The following is a 22,285-nucleotide window of genomic DNA, read 5'->3' on the forward strand; positions in this document are numbered from 1 at the left end:
AAATGTCTCGTGGAAGATGTAGAATACAAATAAATGGCTGCTACCGTTCATAGGATATGAGACCCTAAATTGTATTGGATAATGACGATATTAACTTTGCACGAAAAGGGTTTTTTAACAAAATAAAGGTATTATGGGAAAAACCGAACTCGGTAAGTTTGTCGTGGACTAACTAAACTGACAGACTAGTTAGTAAGAACAAACTTGCAAACCAGCGTCGCTTCAATTCTCCCACAAATATTTAGACCGTATTCAGTAGTATGGAGGGTAGAGGTAAGGAGAACCAACCAACCGTCTCTGTGTGTGAAAAAGTGTCCATTAAAATCTGCTAAATAAAAGTGGCGCTACAGTAGCAACAGGGTAAATTAAAAAAAAAAGGCTCTGAAAGTGATTAGAATAAGATAGAGAAATAAAAAAGGACGAAAGAATTATGAGCACTACAAAATCACAAAAGGTATTTTATTTAAAGCCGATAAGAAAATGCAATCGATGTCTCCGCATTTTACCACAGCAATAATTTTAGGTTATATTGACGAAATTAGTTTGGACTATGAAAACATATGAGGTCTTGTATATTACACTGTCACTAACTACTCTAGTCATTAAATATATTAAATTTCCTAACTCAGCATACTCCAATTAGTTAACAACTGCTCAATTCATGTCATACCCTGCGCCTATGCTAGCGCCATTCTGGAGGATTTTTGAACTGTTTTTTAATGCTGAAAATGGGACTCTTTTTCAAGCTTTTTCCATATGAGACGGTTCTCCTAGGAGTATGTAATTCTATTTTTCCAACTGGAAAAACAAAGGTGTCATACCATACAGCCTAATCATTTATAATGTTTTTTAATGAAAAATGAATAAGAAGTGAAATGAAATGAAGTTGATTAATTTGTATGAGATGTAGAGTATGAAATGAAATGAGATGAAATGATATGGGATGAAATATAATCCCAGTAAAATGGTGGTTATTTACTGAGACTTTTTCAGCAGTGGACTTTCTGGAGGATCCCGAGAAGTTACGTCCAGCGGCTTTGATTCATTTTCCCATAATTGTGCATTAGTCCACATTTAATGTTAGCAGAGGCGTCCATGGTCACAAACGCTCCGAATTGTATTTAAGTAACGACAGACCCAACCATCGTGGCAGAACTAGATAGAGAGAGAAAAAGAGAGAATACGCTTTATTACACACCAAAACACAATTAACATTAAAAAAACAGTCAACGAGCAGATATATTTATGTACAATATGTACCGGTGGTAGGACGTCTTAGATGTCCGCAGGGGTAGGTACCACCGCTCTAGCTATTTCTGCCGTGGAGCAGTAATGCGTTTTGGTTTGAAGGGTGGGGTAGCCGTTGTAACTATACTGAGACCTTAGAATTCATATCTCAAGGCGGGTGGCGGCATTTACGATATAGATGTCTATGGGCTCCAGTAACCACTTAACACTAGATTGACTATGAGATCGTCCACCCATCCTAGCAATAAAAAAAAGGTCTTATCGCTTTCCAGACAACCGATTTATGTACAGATATTCTGAAAAGGTAAAAACATTTCAGACAGATATTTCAACGTCGATGCGTCAGATAAAATTGCATCCATGACGGCGACACTTCAAACATTACGGATGACCATGCGTTCGACGCAATAACCATGACATTAACAGCGTAAACCCATTAGTGTTCTATAAATATGACCACGTGCGAAACAAAATAGATATTAACGGGTTTGTTTTTATTGGGGCCTTAACATGTTGCCCAAGTACAACAGCTTTGGTACAAGCAGGTTGCTACTCAGCGCCGGCTAATCTGCTCATGCTAATAAGGTAAACGCGAAACGATATATAGTTTTCAAGTCCACGTCACTGGACCGGTTCTAACGGAGTTCCGTGTCGAAATACCTTCAACCCTGACAAACGATTTACTGGCAACAATGTAACAATTTTATTGGTTATAGCACCTCTTGTTAGTCCGCACGGGCAGGTGCCACCGTCCTGCCTGTTTCTGCCGCGAAGCAGTAATGCGTTTCGGCTTGGTGGGCAGCCGTTGTAACTATACTTGAGACCTTAGAACATATTTCTCAAGGTGGGTGGCGCATTTACGTTGTAGATGTCTATGGGCTCCAATAACCACTTAACACCAGGTGGGCTGTCAGCTGGTCCATCTATCATAGCAAAAAATAAAAAATAAAAATAATAATAATAAATACATCAAGTTATAATTTTGTTAAGCTAACTCCCGAGGAGTAGCTTGAGTAAGAAGTTTGTTGAATGCAGATTGTATTAATAATATCAATATCCTGTTTGAGAATTATAATAATGGCCAGTTTGATGTGTGGAACCGATTTCCCCACCCTTCAAACCGAAACGCATTACTGCTTCACGGCATAAATAGGCAGGGCGGTGGTACCTACCCGTGCGGACTCACAAGAGGTCCTACCATCAGTAAAAACTTGAACACAACTTGATACATCTCAAATGGACCGCGCGAAAAGCAACAGTTTTCAATAAGCACAGAACAGATGACAATTTCTGAAAACAAAAAACATGGCGTAATTATTAATTAACGTAACCATTTTAGAGAACTTCTTGAAAAAAATTATCTTCAAAATTTTGTAACTCCGAAAGTGAAAAGATTCTTGTTCGGTTACAAAATAATTAATTGCTACAAAGTTTAATGTATTCCTTATGAATACATCTAAGACCGTCCACCCATCTAAGAAATAAATAAAAAATAAGAAATGTTTGGGTGCTTACTTATCTATACTTGTCTATATTTGTATATATTAAAACGTATATAAGTATGTCTGTCAGTCTCTGGAACTCATAACAGAAGGGATTCTAAATTGGAACCGGATGTCCGTGCGTGATTTTATCCCGGTTATTATGATTACAGTACTTTTAATCCAAAGCTGTTGGTCCCGAAGGATATTCCCTAAATTTATGGCGATTAAATCTGCGTGTAAATGTTAGTCTATTTAATAAGGATCAAACCGGTAAAATTTGTATTATTAGTGGCGGTATGGTACCTCGCGGGTCCCCGCTCGGCTAGGCACCACCGTCCTGGCTATTTCTGCCTCAACGCAGTCATGAGTTCCAATTGAAGTACTGTGAAAAGTTAGATTTAAGTCTCAAGAACCGGCTAAAAGGGACAAACAGATAGAACTCTTAATCGTAATTCAAAACAGTCAACAGTCAATTTACATAGAAATAGGACCTTTGTATCCAATTAGAATGTGTCTTTAGTGACTCCGCGACTTCTATTGAAATGTGAAATGCATTGTATGTTAATCAGGGTTAGATGATCTTTTATTGATTATCATATCTCCCTTTTTTTACTTTCGGACATAGGCTTCTGAGCCTAGGGCGTTGGGGGGGATTGTAGGCGTTCAATTTCTGAACGTCAGTGTTAGCGAGCGACGTCTGCCTCATACCTGACCCTGCGGACCGAAAGGTAAACAGACGACGTCGTCCTAAGCACGTCATTATGGACCTCCCGATCCATTAACGTTGCTTTTAGGTACCTCAAGCACCGGTAATTGATCTCTTCGAACTCGTCGCTTGCGACGAAAGGCTTGACGAGTAAATTAACCCATAGACACAGCCCACTGAGTTTCTCGCCGGATCTTCTCATTGGGTCACGTTTCCGATCCGGTGGTAGATTTTGCAAAGCACTGCTCTTGCTAGGGTCTTAAACGTCAAGGAGAAGCTGAAATAGCCTCTCAAGGCTATGAGCACAGGTAGAGAAAAAAAAGACATCTGCCACGACACCAAGTCTCTTTTAAATCCAGCCGCCAAGAGCAACGCATCTTAGTTCGTTTAAGGCCTTCCCGAGCACACCCTTGAAGTCGTCAGTAATATCAACAGCCTCCAAAGATACCAGTGTTATTGCTGCTGTAAATCTTTTGTTCGTTCCAGCTTTAAAAGCAGTCCAGCTGTTTTACGTCATGAAAACCTGGCCTTCCTCCACGGTCGTCTGCAAAAAGGCTAATAATAATCTAATTAATATGAAACTTTTACTTCCTCAAACTTGGCGTTAAGTTTCACAATAGCGTACGCGTCGATTGTTTGGTTAGGAATTATCTATTCTAAATATGATGTAATAGGATTTATTTTCTAATTAATTATGTGCGAGACGTCTTCTGTGTGTCCTCTGTCGCGCGTGCACAAACAACCTTGATTAGCATTACACATACTTATGCCTATCTAGGACACATATAGGAGGCGACGTTCTCCGCGTTGAAGCATAGTTGTCTGGTATGCCACGAAAGTATTTCGTTGGACAACGTATATAAGCCGCAATGTACTACAAACGTAAGTCTATATTAATAAAGCCTTTGTTTTGTTGTCAGATGCTGTCCGGATTTAAAAAAGCTGTTCCTACTGGCGAGACCAAAGAAAAATAAAGATATCGCGAAAAGGCTGCAGGAACAGTTTGATGACGTGGTACGTGCGAGATTCGACTTTCAATATAATAGAGCATACGTTGAACTCTTCTATGATTCGTCGTTATTTTGGCTGCATTATATGACAAAAGCTGGAGGAGGCCTATACCCGAATGGGGTTCCAAGCACAAGTTTATATTTAATTTTGTAATTTTTATTTGATAAGGTGTTTATTCTTTTTTTTCTTTTTTTCTATTTGTGTTTTGGAAATAAAATGGGCTTATTATTATTATTATTATTATATGACAAAAGACCGTCAGATTTGAATCGTGGATTGCTAAGAGGCTAATGATGTTTGGATCACGATTCTAGGTACAATAGATAGAGCATATCTATAAACATTCGTTGAGTAGTTTTTTTTGTCTATAAAAAATTATACCGGGTACAAATTACACACGGTCATTCGGCCCCAAAACTAGGTCCTGTACTATGAGACTAGGTAATGATAAAAATACTTATAGTGATATACATACTTGCCTCCACGGTGCTTTGAGAGCGCTATGACATGTCCTTCTTCACACGAGGCTTGCGGAAGCGGTAGGCAGCGCTTTGGCTTCATCCCTAGCATTGCTGTCCATTAGCGCCAGTAGCCACTCACCATTATGTGGGCCGTATGTTTGTTTCATACAAGGGCGATAAAACAAAATCGGTCCAGTAATGTAAGTGTGAAAATGCAAACAGATGCTAGTCACTTTATTAGTATTAGTATGGATGTGGCGGAATTGAAGAGTGCGACAGTGGCCTACAACTTCATGCCACAAAGCGGTTGGTATTATCCATGTTGTACTAGTTTCGACAAATGGACATTGACCTCTGCAAACAGCCAATAAATCCTCACCTTTACCGTAGGAAACCTTGACGGTATCTTTGTTGAGAGCACGCGACATTTGGTGTCTCGGTTAACTGGTTCTTGTCTCGTATTTCCGGCACACAGAGCACGCACACAAGTCTACCACCGCTCGATACGGTACGTTTGACGTTTGTCATTGAATGTCAATGTCATTTTTGTTTTCAGCTATACGACAAGCTAAGGAAGGAGAGACCGAATTTTATAGAGAAAATATGTATAGTCGAGGGAGATGTAGGTGCTATCAACCTTGGACTCAGTCAAGAGGATCGAACGAAAATCGCTAATGAGGTAATAATCTAGGAGGTGCCGACAGACTGACGGACAGGAGTCCGAAAGCATTACTGGTGGTGGGACCTCTTGTGAATCCGCACGGGTAGGTACCACCGCCTTGCTTATTTCTGCCGTGAAGCAGTAATGTGTTTCGGTTTGAAGGGCAGGGCAACCGTTGTAACTATACTGAGACCTTAGAACTTATATCTCAAGGTGGGTGGCGCATTTACACTGTAGATGTCTATGGGCTCCGGTAACCACTTAATATCAGGTGGGCTGTGAGCTCGTCCACACATGTAAGCCATAACAAAAAAGCTTTCATCTGTTATTGCGAAATACAGTCAGAGTTGAAGTTGTTTATGTAGCCGATTAAATTAACGCCATTACTGTTAGTTTTTTTAGAAGCATGTACTCTGGTTTCGATGGCAGTCATTATGGAATTAGCATGCGGTATTCGCGCTGTTGATGTCTATGGGCTCCGGGAACAATGTAACGCCAGTCAGGCCGGGAGTTTGGCCATTTTAGATAAAAATACTCAGCTAGTGCTTATTCGCAATATCGTCATAGCAAATACATTAGCTAATCGAAATTCGTATCGAAAGAAAATGTTTTTTTTGGAGAATTTGGACATTCTTAATGCAGGTCATTGTGAAATCGGACACATGACGTGACGGATTTAATTGTGAAACCACTAAAGCGCGGAGATATTTGAGCCATTTCATTTAGTTTTTAAACGAATATCTAATGATTACGTGAACGCAACATGACTGTGTCGCAATAAAAGTGCACGGTTTTGATTTTTAATACGCTTTTATTATAATAGCTTCAGACGTATGTATGTATGTTTGTAACGGAATCTTTGAACATGATTTTGAGCCCCTTCAAAACGTCGGATTAACTCGAAATTTGGTATACTTGACTAATGACAATTCAAGATTAAATTTAAGAAAATGTGTAATTTTTTTTTGTAAATTGAAATTCAACTATAAAATGAAAAATAAATAATAGTTTAAAAGAACTAACAAAATACGCTTTTATAGAAAATCTAACTAAAATATAGAAAATAAATTTTAATAAATTTGTTTTAAAAATAGTGTAAGAAAAAATTCATTTATTGTAAAAAGGCGTGGGGTGTTTTTCCGGATATTATAAAATTATTAATTCTATTGATACCATGCACCCCACGCTTTTTCTATAATAAAATCTTTTTTCTTACACTATTTTTAATTGAAATTTATTAAAATTTATTTTCTATTTTTAGTTGGATTTTCAATAAAAGCGTATTTTGTTAGTTTTTTTAAACTATTATTTATTTTGTGTTTTATTTCGTGAGTACATGATTGTTGTGTTTGCTAACACTCATGATTGAGTGTTGTGTACAAAAATGGTGGCCTACACTAAATAACTAATACACGCGAACCGCCTTTTTGCCACAGCTTTGAGTAATTTTGCCATCAAGGCTCTTTTGGATATTTTATTTCACGCTCAATCGGAGTATTTGTGTTTAACAATGTAATAAAAATATTAACACTCGCTCAAAAAAAAGGCGAAGATAAAATAGCCTCTCAAGGCTATCAGCATAGGTAGGAAAAAAAGATATATATTGCATACATCGGTTAGCTTCGGTTTTGTAGAGCTTCATCTCTGTCACACATTACCCATGTGAGGTTTTTTAGTTGTTATCCAAGTGCTGCGGTAATAGATACGGACCCTTAATGTTTCGTGCGACAGAGATAGCGCTATACGAAGTCGAAATTAGACGACTGTCTCTTTCGAAAGATCGATGTGCAATATTTAGCGGCGGGGACTGTAGAACCATTTTAGCGGAGGTTCAGTTTTTTATTGCCATTGTCAGTCGAGCATATGGCCCAACTGATGGTAAGTGGTTTCCGTCGCTCATGGACGTCAGCAATGTCAGACGCGTAGCCAAGTGGCTGCTTGACGTCCCTATATTTTACCTAACTCTTTTTTACCAAAGGTTGAATTTATCTTCCACGGAGCCGCCACCGTGAGGTTCGACGAGGCTCTGAAGACAGCCGTGGAGATAAACGTGCGGGGCACCAGAGAGATGTGTATTTTGGCCAGATCCTGTGGGAAGCTGAAGGCTCTAGTTCACATTTCGACCGCATACAGGTAATTGAATTTTTACCTCCTTCCTTCCTCCAGACATGCTTTTCCGGGACATTCCACCATCCTGCCTATTGCTGCCGTGAAGCAGTAATGCGTTTCCGTTTGAAGGGTGGGGCAGCCGTTGTAACTATACTGAGACCTTAGAACTCATATCTCAAGGTGGGTGGCGGCATTTACGTTGTAGATGTCTATAGACTCCGGTAACCACTTAACACCAGATTGGCCGTGAGCTCGTCCACCCATCTAAGCAATAAAAAAGAAAACTCTGGTTAATGGTGGACTGAGTTACTTTCTTCATCAGACCAGTCTTGCGGGTTGATGATCGACCGCATAATCTCTTGCCTTCCACGTGCTCTTGAACCACTAGTCTCTCTATCGAGTCCCCTTTTCTGGACACGTTTAAATCATTTAAAAACCGGTTGAGAGCTTTCTGAACGAGCTTTAACAACGTAACTTTAATAGACAAGATGGTTGGAGCTTATCTAACAGCTGTGATCCTGTTATTGATGGGATCCGATTTTAATGATATTTTCTGTGTACCTTCAGGTAGATTCGAGAATGGTTTAGATTTACAAATCAGTCCGGCAGATAGCGCTGCAGTCGGTATCTAGGATATTTATCTTTCCTAGAAATAATTTATATGTCAGAACAACGATTGCCGGGCCAGCTAGTTTATGTATATACTGATCATTTGAGAAACTCGCGTACTGCCTTGAGCATAAACTAGGTCAGTGTGCTCACTAAAAGGTTACTCAACAGTATCCAAATTCAGCGTTTTTTATTTATCTTTTCAACCTCCTTTCGCACGCCACTTAGGAATTTATTTCACCACCGAATTAATTTTAAAATTATCCTTAAATTAATTTCTTCTTTTTAATTGATAGTTCTTGATGCATTAATGTATTTAGTGTATCCATTATCCTAGATGGATTATTTTTAGCTTTCTTGCGATTGCCTTCACAGCTGCAAATACTTATTATCCCACATCATTTTAATCAGAATGGGTAATTATGGCAATTTAGCGCATTTTTTGAGTAAAATACACGTGTAATAATATAAATCATCAATACAATACTCATGTAATAAAATTGATTATTATTACACGTCGTAATTCCTTCACCGTAGAAGTCAATTATGAAGATTTGTTAAGTACGTGTATTTTATTAGAAAAATCGGTACATGCCTGCGGGATTTGAACATCGGCGCAGTCACATCGCTCGATACGAATGCACCAGACATCTTATTCTTTAGGCCGCGACGAATAATAAGTGACGCTAGTGACGTTTAATTTCTATACTCACAATGTCACAATACCCTAGAGCAGTGCCGAGAAAGAGGTAGACTTAAGAAGAAATGCATAAATTGCGTGAAAGACGATATGTGTAAGAGGGGAGTGAGTGAGGAAGTTGTATATGATAGAGGAGTATGGAAGGAGAAGACCCCAGGTGACTGGGAGAAGGGTAGGAGGAATGATGAATGATGACTTACAATGCCGTTGTAAGAAAGGGATAGAGCGTACCCCCTCCAATCACATATCTTGAGGTATGAACAGTTCAAAGCGACGAATTTAAATCGTTATTGCAACCTCTCTTTCAGTAACTGCACCGTAATGGAGATCGAAGAGAGATTCTACGAGAGCTCCCTCCCTGGTGACAAACTCATCGACCTGGTGGAAACTATGGACGAGAAGGTTATAAACAGCATCACTCCCGGGTGAGTCGTGAATAAATTAAATTTTTAAAAGGTCCTAGTTAAAAATTCGTGTCTTCTCAGACTTTGACGTCACGTCTCGCAGCGGTCTCGTAGCGGATTCTGGATACCTCTGACGAGATGCTCCAGCCGGAAATCGAGCATAGGGTCAGTGAGGACTCAACTCCCTTCAGCCACTGCCGCTCTTACCTCTCTTTCGTCATAAGTCACATATTATGTAAACTTTTTCCATTACCGTCAATGTAGTGGAAATCAATTAGATATGCATCATTAAGGATAACTAAAAAAATACGTGTCCGATCTTGATAGAATTTGAAATAGGACCACACGAAAAGCGTCATCGAAACAGGTTCACGTATAAAAGAGTTTTGAAGTGATACACATGTAGAAAAAACAGTCAAATCGATAATCTCCTCGTATTTCTTCTACTTCTTTGTCGCTTCCTCATTACCGACGGTCGTGACCACCTTGGTCTAGTTTCTGTAACAGCTTCCTTCAACGTTGCCTGCATTTGGCTTGCCTAATGGCGCCCGGTATGCTGATGTTTGTAGCCTCCCTTACAATGTCCGTTCACCTTGTTCTAAGTTTGAGGATTTCGTCGGGCCACGTGTCCTAAGTACTTGAGAAGACGATGCATACAGATTGTAGATATACGTTAACGTTTAGCTCCGAGAGAATTGACAAATTTTTTCGGCGCTCCTTCCATTATATGCCCAACATTTTGCGCCAACACCACATTTCAAATGCATCAATTCTCAATCGGGCCTCGAGAACCTCATTTTTTAAATCGGTTAAAAACAATGTGATTTTAATTATCAGTTCTACTTTTCAGTTTACTGGGGGATTTCCCGAATACGTATGCGTATACGAAATCTGTGGCCGAAGACGTGGTGCAGAAATACTCGAAGGGTCTTCCGGTGGCTTTGTTCAGGCCGTCCATAGGTAGGTCTTGTAATAATTTCCTGATAGCGTAATCCATTTCGCATGGGAAGTATTTAGGAAGTTTTTTTTTTATGCTTAGATGGGTGGGCGAGCTCACGGCCCACCTGATGTTAAGTGGTTACTGGAGCCCATAGACATCCATAACGTAAATGCGCCACCCACCTTGAGATATAAGTTCTAAAGTCTCAAGTATAGTTACAACGGCTGCCGCACCCTTCAAACTGAAACGCATTACTGCTTCACGGCAGAAATAGGTGGGGTGGTGGTACCTACCCGTGCGGACTCACAAGAGGTCTTACCACCAGCAATTGAGCTTTTTTCTTATATTCCTTAGGTCGTAATATTGTGAATCACTCTTCAAACATACCATTACCTACCAGTGCATCAGTGAGAATTTTATGAGTAGAAAATGCCAATACAATTATGCATTTTGTTTCAGTAATTGGAACAGCCAAAGAACCAGTCGCGGGGTGGATAGACAACGTATATGGACCTACAGGGGTGAGTACATCAGTCGCTTTATAACGCGGGGGCATCTTTCCGCGTTATAGAAAAAGGCCCTATACTTGCCCAATTTACAAAATCGGCTTAATTACTGGTGGTGGTCCATACTGGTGGGTACCACCATCCTCAATACTTCTATTTCGACGCTCTAATCCGTTTGGCTTCGAAAGTAAAAGGCCGAACAAGATAATTTGACTTCAAGCTCTCAAGGCTTCTTACTCGCTATAACTATCCACGGGCTTTCCTGAGGATCCGTGAGCTTAACTGGTGGTAGGAAGTCTTGTGAGTGCGCATGGGTAGGTATCACCGCTCTGCCTATTCTTGTCACGAAGCAGTAATGCGTTTCGGTTTGAATGGTGGGGCAGCCGTTGTACCGTAAAATTCAGAGCTCAAGATGGATGACGCCATTTATGTAGTTAATGACCCCGTGATATAACCACTTAACAACAAGTGAGCCGTGGAGTTGTTCGCCCATCTAAGATATAAAAAACTAATAGGAATATCTAATGGCATGTTTCTTCCAGGTTGTGGTAGGAGCCGCAGTGGGTCTACTTCACGCTCTGATCTGCAAACCCAACGCGGTAGCTGACTTGGTCCCCGGAGATATGGTTGTAAACGCTTGCATTGCAACCGCCTGGAAGACAGCCAAAGACTATCCGGGCAACCACGAGGACGCTCCACCCCCGGACCTGACGCCACCAGTTTACAACTTTGTTTCCTCAACACAGAAGCCCCTGACTTGGAGTGAGTATAGTTTTCATTGCCTAGTGTGTGCTTGTCACTGTGCTTGACAGCTGTTGGGTGCGTATTAGGCAGGCTATTTGGTGGTTGAAGGTTTGTATTGTAAGCCAGGAGTTAAAGGCACCATCGTCCTACTTATTTCTAGAACTTTTCTTTTATGGCCATTGTTGGCGGAAGATGATATAGCGTTAGCGTCACTCAAAGTCGTCAGCGATGCCAGAGGAAAAGCCAAGCCATTATGTACCGCTAAACAGTCTTCGCAAATACCGTGGAGGAGAGTTCATTCCAGAGCCAGATGGTACGTTGCAAAAAAATCTAAATCTAAAAACTCTGATCCGGTGTCTGGCGGTGCGATGGCAAAAGAAAGATGGAGGATACGTTTCGACATAAAGAGCAGGTCGGCTATTGTACACTCGACCTCAGATCGAGAGGCTTTCGGCATTAACATTGCAATGTATCTAACCTTCGTTCTGGAGTCAGCGGTGATCTTTAACATCAGTAAATATAATTCGGGTTCTGTTTTTCGTTATCAGGTAAATTCATGAAATACAATGAGATATATGGCCTCGAAGTGCCCACGGTGCAAGCGATTTATTACTACGTGTTTATGTTGACGTCTTCTCGTTTCGCCTACACCCTGTACTGTTTCTTCCTGCACTGGATCCCGGCCTACATCATCGATGGAGTGGCTGTGCTGATAGGCAAAAAGCCAATGTGAGTTAAAAGCCCTTTTACTTGCCAAGTTTCAATGTAACATCCGTCTTTCGATGGTTTGCTGAAAGAACTTACTGGTGGTAGGACGTCTTGTGAGTTCGCACGGGTAGGTACCACAACCCTGCCTATTTCTGCCGGGAAGCAGTAATGAGTTTGGGCTTGAAGGGATGGGGCAATCGTTGTACTGTAAAACCTGAGACTTAGAACACATGTTTCAAGATGCGTGGCGGCATTTGCGTTGTTGATATCCATTGGCTTCGGTAACCAATAACACAAGACGTGATGAGCTTATCATCCATCAATCTAAACTATAAAAAAGCTTATGAATAATTAAACACTGCTTTAAAAATGTCTGTATGCACGTTTGTAACATATCATCATTATCAGCCCGTATCTCTCCACTGCTGGATGTAGACCTCTCCCATAGTCCGCCACAATGAACCTTCGCCTTCCACGTTCAATCTTCTCCAGCATATCCCGGCAATTCATCGATCCACAGGGCAGGGGGACGCCCAACATATCTTCTTTTCACATTAAAAGTGTACAATTACCAAAAATATTCGAAATTGAGTTAATATGCGGAATCATTTAGTATCACCAGTATTTTTCTCATAAATACTGTCAAAAGAGCGTAGTTTAGGTTTAGTTTTTTTTTTAGCTTACCTATGTTTTGACTACTACGAACGAAATTAATACATAATTTTATCTTACTTTAAAAGACAGATAATGTAACTGGTAAAAAAAAATGTTGCAAAATGTTGATTAATATTAAAAATACCAAATGTTAAACCTTTAAAACATTCTCCTGTAAAATTAGTAAGTTTTGAGATTATACAGTTTCAATGCGACAAGACGATTATGTGATTTATAAATATCAACATTTCTTTTGTACAGGCTAAGGAAAGCGTATACGAAGATAAGCAAATTCTCCGAAGTCATATCGTATTTCGCGACGCGCGAGTGGAAATTCCACAGCGGCAACACGGAGGGTCTGGTGCGGGAGCTGTGCCCGGCAGACCGGCAGACGTTCGACTTTGATTTGTCGCGGCTCGACTGGAGCGAATACTTCTACAACTACGTCAGGGGCGTCCGGGTGTACCTGCTCAAGGATCCGGTGGAAACAGTACCGGCCGGCCTCAGGAGGCATAACATACTGAAGTACTCGCACTATATCTTCTGTGCTGTATTAACGTTTGTGCTGGTCAGACTGTTGTGGGCCGCGTGGAGTCTTTTAGACCTTTAAATGTAAGCCGGCGATGTATCGAGAAGCGTTATGTAATGTGCGCGAAGGGGCGTCGACCCGAGCGTCGGATGTTCGTGTTACATTGCTTGCAGGAAATGTTTGGCAAAGTTTCTATCGCGTTTTTTTTGTTTTTGTTTTTGAGTTCCTCGTGTGACTATCATTGACGGGAAAGATTCGGATGCGCTTATTTATGAACGATCGAAGCGAATCGACAGCACACATGTGTTAATTTTTTTTATAAATGACGAGGCAAATAAACTATTTTATATCTATCCGCACCCATCCCAAAATTGTAATGACGAGGATTGAAAGGCTGTTTGTTTTAAGCGAAATTTTTGACAGTAGTGCCTTAATGTTTAAAATTTGAAACAAAAAAAAAACAAACAACTAACTACTTCAGCTTTTTGAATGAGGTAAACTTAATTGAAGTTTAATTTAAAAACATCGAACTGTGCCAATGACGATGTCAATGCCAAATAAAACGGACCTTTAATTACAAAGATAAATGTCGCGTCTTAAGCGAAATGACGCTTAAACTAAATACCCTTTCATCCCTCGATATAGATTCATGACAAATGATATACTAAATAAGTTTTCGTTAAAAAAATTAAATGTTTAGATTCACGTTTTTAATAAGCAGAGTCTATTTCGCGTTTGTTTTTTGGTAAAAAAATAACCGACTTCAAAAAGAAGGAGAGGTTACCGATCCGTCTGTATTTCATTTAAGCGTATGGTTTAAACCTTTTAAAATATCCTTAATAATTAACTTCGACTGCATTGAGGATATTCTCGTATTATTTGACCGAAGCGAATTTTCTATTTTTAGCTCAGATACCATTAGCGGATCGTCTAGGTATTATTTATTCAACCTCGGGGTAGTAAAAAAACTAGGGATACACCTCATGGGAATGGATCATTATGGAGGGTAGAGATAAGGTCTTGTATAGGTGACAAATTAAAAAGCGTCCGGCTGTAAAAAGCAAGTTATTGTTGGAAGACTCACTAAATTAACACTTATGTAGGAAGTGGAAATTATGTGAATATAGCAGTTTTAAAATTTAAGACTTTTTGTGAGTTTTGTAGTTAAAAGTATGCATTAGTAGGAAGTGTTTCTTTCCTTCTTAATTTAATATCCTACTCTAATAGTCTATGGCGCTATTTTTATAAACTTTCCACTTGCGACTGTGGCGCCATCTTAGTTGGCTCCTTTTCAGCCGACAATTTTGAACTGAAAAAACTTTGGGCGCGTTGAGAATAAAATTTAACTCGCAATAGATTCGTTACGGCTAGAGAGAAAAGATACAACTTAGAAAGAGTGAGAGTGAGAAAATAGACAGAGCGTCTCGCGAACCATTCGACCGTGGAGAGAGGGAGAGGACAAAGCTAGCTAGGTCGTTTCTCTTATACACAGCGTTCCCTATTACAAGATAAATTTGATTTAAGGATGAAAAATGAAGAAAACTACAATCCTACACACCGCAAAAGAAGTTTCACTTCTATCACGCGCACCATTTTTTTTAATTCACTAGATAGTGCTCCTTATTTCTACCCTCCAAAGTGACCACTAATCTAATTAATAATAAGGGTAGGTTAGTTAGTTTGGTTGTTGTATTCTGTATTCGTGTTGCTCAATTATGTTATGATTAGGTTAAGGAAAAGACGAAATGAATGCATTATGTCGCCTTTAGAATTGAGGTCATATAATCCAAAATTTATCTTTTGGTAAACGCCAAAAATATAATGGAAGAATTGTCTTTTTTTTTTCAATTATTCGATTATAATACTTTAAGGTAAGCGATTGATTTGAAAGAGACGGAAAGAGTACAGATGTCTTTTTCTAAGCTAGAAGAGATTGTTTAATTTTAATAAAACTCTAATACAACATGTTTATAGGTCAGTCGAAAGTATGAAACTCTTTTTCTTAAAATTTTTAGATAAGTCACTTCAATTCTAAAGGTGCTATATGTACACGCTTTTAATTACCCAATAATTATACTTTGTATCTGCTGACTGTACTTTTTGTTTTTATGTTTACTGGTGGTAGGACCTCTTGTGAGTCCGCACGGCTAGGTACCACCGCCCCGCCTATTTCTGCCGTGAAGCAGTAATGCGTTTCGGTTTGTAGCTTGGGGCAGCCGTTGTAACTATACTGAGACCTTAGAACTTATATCTCAAGGTGGGTGGCGCGTTTATGTTGTAGATGTCTATGGGCTCCAGTAACCACTTAACATCAGGTGGGCTGTGAGCTCGTTCACCCATCTAAGCAATAAAAATAAAAAAGTAATATTAAACGCTTTCAATATTCATCTATCGCTAGAACCGCTTTTATCTTGATAAGCATGGAACAGTGATGTTCATTGATAAATCGATTGGTTTCAATTGTTATTTGCGTATATTTTTTGTATAATGACGTCACAGTTCAAGCCCACGCGTTGCGGGAACGGGAGAGAGCATCTCACAAACACCTGAGAATTTTACCAGCCATTTTCTTTTATACTTTTAATTGTATCGTCACAATTGACGTCTTTTGAGCTTTTAAATGACGGCAAGCTTTCGTCAAGCACAATCTGTCCCTTGGTGGTAAAAGTTTTGAGTTCAGCATCCACATTATGGGCTCATTAGCTTTGTTTTACCATATATCTAAAAGCATTGTTCGTGAGCTGTCATTTCACTAGTGCCTGAAATTTGGATGCTGTCTGCCGATGCCCATGGACATATTATTATGTGAAGGCCCCGCCCACCTTGAGACGTGAGGTCGAAATGTCAATAATAATAACTTGTTGTGCAGTTTATACGTGGGTCTAGGAACCGACTAAGTAGAAGTTAATTCGTGTATATTTCAGTAGAAGCTTAATGTTTCAAGGCTTGTTGTTAAGAGGAGTACTCTCTTTTTTCTCGTGAAAATGATGTTTAATTTTAATTTCCATTTAACGGGACATTTCATTGAAATTTTATTTTTTATTTTTATAAATTATTATTCGACATCAGAGGCCTAAAGTTGGATCTTTATTTCGACAATGAACTTTAATACGACAATTAAATCATTTCAAATGATTAACTAAAAAACCAGCTTAGCGTTTTTATCTAGCCTTTATCATTGTAATTATATTCTTTTTTAACGTTCCGAAAGATTTACGGTTTTCGCAGGTCGCAGTCCCAGATTCACGAAATGCGATAACAACACTGTACCTATTTCTAGTATTTTTTGGTAATTTGTAAGTAATTAATATGTGTTTATGTAACACATCTTCCGGGTAAGGTCTTTTAAATAATCGATCTATAGATTCGTAACACGAAGGAATAGTAAAAAGGTTTTTGCGAGGGTCTCTCGCGTAAAATTTTCAGGTGTGCTGACTTATGATTGTTTTTTAGAGTTTCGTGTTTTAGTTGTTGTAATGTATTTTTGAGGAGGACATTATGTAAACATGTGATAGTATTGCCATAATTAAGGAGAATCTAAATAAACGGATAAAAATATTTTGTTTGTTTTTCATTTTTTGTTTTTCTTATAAATCGATGAACACCGGCTGCACGCACGTAAAAGTGTCACGTTCCGCCCGAGGCTGAGCGTGCGAGCGAGAGTGCGGAACAAGCGATAGAGAGGCACGATCGGCCCAAGCGTTGGCTTGTGATACGTTTATCTCTCTTCTCGCGTGACGTCACAGCTAGCAGTTTGAATAATTCCGCTACTAACGTTATCTCATAAAACTATGGTCCGTTAACCGATTTTACAAACAACCAATACTTTTATTTTAATAAATACAACACAACTTGTTACTTACTACATTTCTCTTACGAAGATCCGAGAATACATTATTTTCTCTCCTCGTATCACCAATATTACTTATTCTTCTTCTTCTTCACCTTATCCCACTAGGTAGGGTCGGCACAGCTAATTTTTCTATTCCATTCTCTTCTATCAGCCGTCATCTCGACACTGACTCCTCTCTTTCTCATATCGTCATTCACACACTCCATCCGTGTCTTCTTCGGTCGACCTCTTTCCCGTCTACCTTGCACTACCATTTCCATTAATCTCCTAGTCCACCACCAATATTACTTGAAGAAGCTTATTTCTCTGGTGGCTTATTATCAGCTCAGAAGGAGCTACTCTTTACGACGAGCGACTCCAGACCGAAGAGGGCCGATTCTGATTAACAATGATATTGTTCAAAAAGATCGTTTGGATCGTTTGGAGCGTCGTGGCCTAAATGATAAGACGTCCGGTGCATTCGTATGTAGCAATGCACCGGTGTTCGAATCCCGCAGGCGGGTACCAATTTTTCTAATGAAATACGTACTTAACAAATGTTCACGATTGACTTCCACGGTGAAGGAATAACATCGTGTAATAAAAATCAAACCCCCAAAATTATAATTTGCGTAATCACTGGTGGTAGGACCTCTTGTGAGTCCGCACGGGTAGGTACCACCACCCTGCCTATTTCTATCGTGAAGCAGCAATAGGTTTCGGTTTGAAGGGTGGGGTAGCTGTTGTAACTATACTGAGACCTTAGAACGTATATCTCAAGGTGGGTGGCGCATTTACATTTTAGATGTCTATGGGCTCCAGTAACCACTTAACACCAGGTGGGCTGTGAGCTCGTCCACCCTAAGCAATAAAAAAATAAAAAAATAGTAAGCATCGGTTTGTCTGTGTCCCAAAGGTCGACTAACGTCCGCTAGCGACGGTGACCATTCTCAAGTAGGTGGGTCATATGCATGTCCGCCTTGACTGATAAAAGATAAATATTATTAAAAAAAATAGACTTTAATAAAATATCGTTAAATTAAAGCGATGTCCGCGAATCTTTGGCGAGCTTGAAGTGATCCGAACTGGACAGGAAGCCAGAAACCCTAGACATGTGTAATACTTCTAAATTAATACTCTTCTTGGATGGAACTCCGGGCACGGAGGAGGTCTTCGATTTTTTACTGAAAAACGACTTTACACCTCTGAGGTTCTTCGAAGTTCTACTGGATAGAGACGAGCGGGATTCCAAGGATGTGATATTCGATCCGTTGTCCCTTTTCAAGCGCTGCGACAGGAAATCGTCCAGGGAATCGTTGGAGAACGCGGCCTGGGCGCTGTTCTCCGCCTTACTTCTGTCGCTTTTGAAGAAACCGAATCTGCTTTTGTTCTTCTTCTCCTTACACATGTACGTGTGACAGTTTATCTCCCTCTCCGACAAGTCGCATTGAACATGGCGATTTTCTATATTGTCTACATTTATTTTGGCTTCGTTTTCGTCTTCCGATTTCGGTTTAGAATTAATAGTTTCAGTCTCGAATGTAACTCTCGTATCGATTTGTTCAATTTGCATTCGAGATAAATCGGTTTTCGGTTTATCTTCGTCCTTGGTGGCGGACCTCTCCCAGTTCCGTCTATTTATACATTTCGATAGGACGTCATCGGTTATGCTAAATTTCGATTCATTACCGCAGGCTTCGTAACATTTCCCGTTCCGGTCCGGTATAGATTTCTCCGTCAAGTTACAATCCGTAGTCTCTGTACCGTTATTACTGGTGCAAATCAGCGGTGTTGTGACCGAAGCGTCTTGCCTATAATTAAAATAATGCCGAACAACTTTCCTTTCTTTGGCGCAATCGCAAAACCTTATCAAGCAATAAATCATTGCTAATACGAATAGACATTGCACCGATATTATTAAGCCGAAAGCGAGGAAAGTGTACTTATGCGATTGAAAATACGACTTCAATTTGTCTAATGGAGAGCATTGCTTGTTAAAATTAATTGTCTTCTGTTCGTCTATGACCACGTGCAGTTTGTTACAATGCGGACATAATTGTTTCGATTCATTAACGTCTGTGTTCTTATTTATAATCAATATATCTTTAGTTGTCCTCGCTTTTGGATCTAACGATTTAATAAATTCTAAATCGTCTTTAGAAATGTTATCATCATTAGATTTGGTTTCGTAAAACACATCGTTGTCTTCTTCGTCTTCTTGTTCATTGAAATAAACGCATCTTTTACTTCTAACATGGCTTGTGGATTGCGTTTCATTGCAACCGACCTTACAGACCACTGCATTAGTATTACCTGGGTCATTTTCATTTGGAGTTTCTGCAAAGTTTTGTGTTTCGTCTAGATTATCAACTTTAGATGTATCGAATTGTATCACTATCTCTTTGTTATCGATATTGTTACTGTCATTAACAGGCCAACTGTGTACATGGACGGTGCAATAGCCTTTTGCATCGCCATCATAGATTAATGGAGTAACAATTTTAAATGCTCTTTGACTGTCTGAAATAAAAATATTTGTTATTAGTTTCAGGGGAAGATACCAGAGTGTAGTTAATTTTTAAAATCGCGGATTATCAAGCAGCAACCTTCGTATTTATGCTCGAAAATCAGGAGGATTTGTCGGTTGTAGGCATTAGTAAGCTTAGTTGTAGTTCTGGCATTGCTGATCTGCATAAGCGATGCTGACTTTTACAATCAGATGAATCGCGTGCTCATGTAACTATGAAGGACTACAAAATTTAATCAGTATAGATGGCGATTGAAATCTGCTAATTGGAATTTACTTTAACAGACATAGCCACCACGAGGTGAGCAGTACTCTTCATGTTGCGCTTTTAAATTAGCTTACACTGTTAGTGACTATGTAAAAAGCAAACTTAAAACATTAACTCCCCTCCAAGATTAGAAATACAAAAGTCACCGTTTCTTCATCAAGCAGTACAAATGAGGATGATGATGATATTTCAGCCGTTGGGGACTTCTGGACTTAGCTGGATCTAAGGGATTGAATTTGAGAGAAGTAAAGTCTGCCAAATTAAGATCCCCACGTGCCAAGGTGGTCATCAATGACAGCTCTGGAGTACACAGTGCTGTGAGGAATTGTTTGAGATGATCCCATCATCTCGTTTTTACCATCGCAACGCCCGCCACCGGAGTAGAGCTCATCCATACCATCTAGAAACTCTGCATGTCATAACGGTGTGTTGTATATTGTAAAAAGCGACACAAACCTTTAGGTATCAAGTCTCTGCAGTCGCCATCCAAGCGCACCTGACGACAGACGTAATCATCACCATTTTCACGGCAAATCTTTGTTGGTACTAACTCAACAATGTGATCACGATCGCCGACGTTTATTTCGGCAACAAACTCAAAGCTTCTAGGAGAAGCGACGTTCGTACCGTCTTCTGATAAAGCATTTTTGAATAACAATAAATATAATAATACAAAGTAAATGTACATCTGAAGTTTGCTTTCATAATTTGAGTTTGCACGTCAATTTTGTTCATAGACATTTTTTTTGTTTTGTTTTCCTAAGTAAAGAGCTTACACGATTTCGTGTGCTGATTCGAAAATCGCTCGCATTTATAATGTGAATCGATTTATTGAAACTTATATGGAGTTCAATTGAATTTTATAATAATCAGGAATTAAGGCGTGTAAATATTTTTTTTTCCCTACTTATTATTAGCCTTCAAGACTATTTTAGCTACGCCCCGACGGGTAGGTGAGCTCACGGACTCAACCTGAAAGAATAACACTAGCCCTAGCAAGAGCAGTACCGCGCTGAATCTACCGCCGGATCGAAATCGCGTTCCACTGAGAAGATCCCGGGAGTAATTAATTCAGTGGGCAATTAACTAGAATTTTTTATACTAATGTCAGAATATTTAGACAAAGTTATTGAAACATTATTTTGTTATTGGTCCTTGATTAGTGCGCAAATTTTCAAGTTAATTCTACCTCTTCAAGTCGGGATGTAAATTATTTAGAAAGCTACCGTTATAAGTGAGACAAAAAAAAGTGTATTAAAAAAGCGTGCAAATAAAAAGCTTAATATATAATTTTAACAATTCATTTATTTTCCGTAGCCTGGCGTCGTGTAACAAGATTTGCAATCGCACGGCGGGCACGCGGCCGTAGTGGCTTGAGTCGGCTGTGTCACGTAGCGTTGAGGCGTTACCTACAACAAGCGAAGATATTCCATATAAGCGCGTGCTATGCTTAACTGGTGGTAGGACCTCTTGTGAGTCCGCACGGGTAGGTACCACCACCTCCATTTCCGCCGTGAAGCAGTAATGTGTTTCGGTTTGAAGGGTGAGGCAGCCGTCGTAACTATACTGAGACCTTAGAACTTATATCTCAAGGTGGTTGGCGCATTTACGTTGTAGATGCCTATGGGCTCCAGTAACCACTTAGCATCAGGTGGACTGTGAGCTCGTCCACCCATCTAAGCAATAAAAAAAACTTTGTAGACCATCTATGGTGCCTTTAAAGAACCTGTTACATTCGTACCAAATTTCGATAAACCGGCACGACACGAGAACCCTCTCATCGTGGACGCCCGTAACTACATTCCCGATCCTGACGACCGAATGGTAAACAGTCGACGTCGCCCTAAGCACGTCATTTCGGATCCTCCCGAGCCACTAACGGTGTTTTTAGGTACCTCAAGCACCGGCCATCGTTCTCGCCGAACCCGTCGATTACGACGAAGGGCTCGGCGAGTAAATTAATTCACAGACACAGCCCATTGACTTTCTAGCCGGGTCTTCTCAGTGGCTCGCGTTTCCGATCCGGTGGTAGATTCTGCGAAGCACTGCTCTTGCTAGGGTTATAGTGACAGTATAGTGATAGCAACGTTATCAGGTTTGAGCCCCTACTTATTAGGTTACGCTAACATAGCCTCTTAATGCTATAAGGTAGGAAAAAAAATCGGCTACATAGGCTAGAGACGT

The 22,285-nt window shown here is 39.8% G+C and overlaps 2 protein-coding genes across 2 annotated transcripts in view; one reads left to right on the forward strand and one right to left on the reverse strand.

The window, feature by feature from the left end:
- The window catches only part of LOC101735916 (fatty acyl-CoA reductase wat), a 42,969-nt gene extending 25,937 nt beyond the window's left edge, over positions 1-17,032 (forward strand). The window contains exons 3-11 of the mRNA XM_004925960.5: positions 4,359-4,452; positions 5,467-5,589; positions 7,550-7,704; positions 9,298-9,414; positions 10,244-10,353; positions 10,793-10,854; positions 11,382-11,601; positions 12,132-12,312; positions 13,207-17,032. Coding sequence (XP_004926017.1) covers positions 4,359-4,452; positions 5,467-5,589; positions 7,550-7,704; positions 9,298-9,414; positions 10,244-10,353; positions 10,793-10,854; positions 11,382-11,601; positions 12,132-12,312; positions 13,207-13,555 — 1,411 coding nt within the window. The 3' untranslated portion in view covers positions 13,556-17,032. The remainder of the gene's footprint in view (positions 1-4,358; positions 4,453-5,466; positions 5,590-7,549; positions 7,705-9,297; positions 9,415-10,243; positions 10,354-10,792; positions 10,855-11,381; positions 11,602-12,131; positions 12,313-13,206) is intronic.
- A 1,275-nt stretch (positions 17,033-18,307) lies between these two features.
- LOC101743677 (uncharacterized) lies at positions 18,308-20,822 on the reverse strand. Its single transcript, XM_004925932.5, has 2 exons — positions 20,558-20,822; positions 18,308-19,826 (listed from the first exon to the last, which is right to left on the reverse strand). Exons 1-2 carry the CDS (start codon positions 20,787-20,789, stop codon positions 18,346-18,348), a joined length of 1,713 nt encoding a protein of 570 aa, XP_004925989.1. The 5' UTR covers positions 20,790-20,822; the 3' UTR covers positions 18,308-18,345.
- Between the last annotated feature and the right edge of the window lie 1,463 nt (positions 20,823-22,285).

This window comes from Bombyx mori, chromosome 23, assembly GCF_030269925.1.
Source record: "Bombyx mori chromosome 23, ASM3026992v2".
NCBI lineage: Eukaryota > Metazoa > Arthropoda > Insecta > Lepidoptera > Bombycidae > Bombyx > Bombyx mori.

What these genes read in the sequence shown, in the direction of transcription:
- LOC101743677 (XM_004925932.5), bottom strand. Translation starts at nt 20,789, where the DNA reads ATGTACATTTACTTTGTATTATTATATTTATTGTTATTCAAAAATGCT. An exon ending in CAGAGACTTGATACCTAAAG is followed by an intron (nt 19,827 to 20,557) that starts GTTTGTGTCGCT and finishes TTTTTATTTCAG; the next exon opens with ACAGTCAAAGAGCATTTAAA.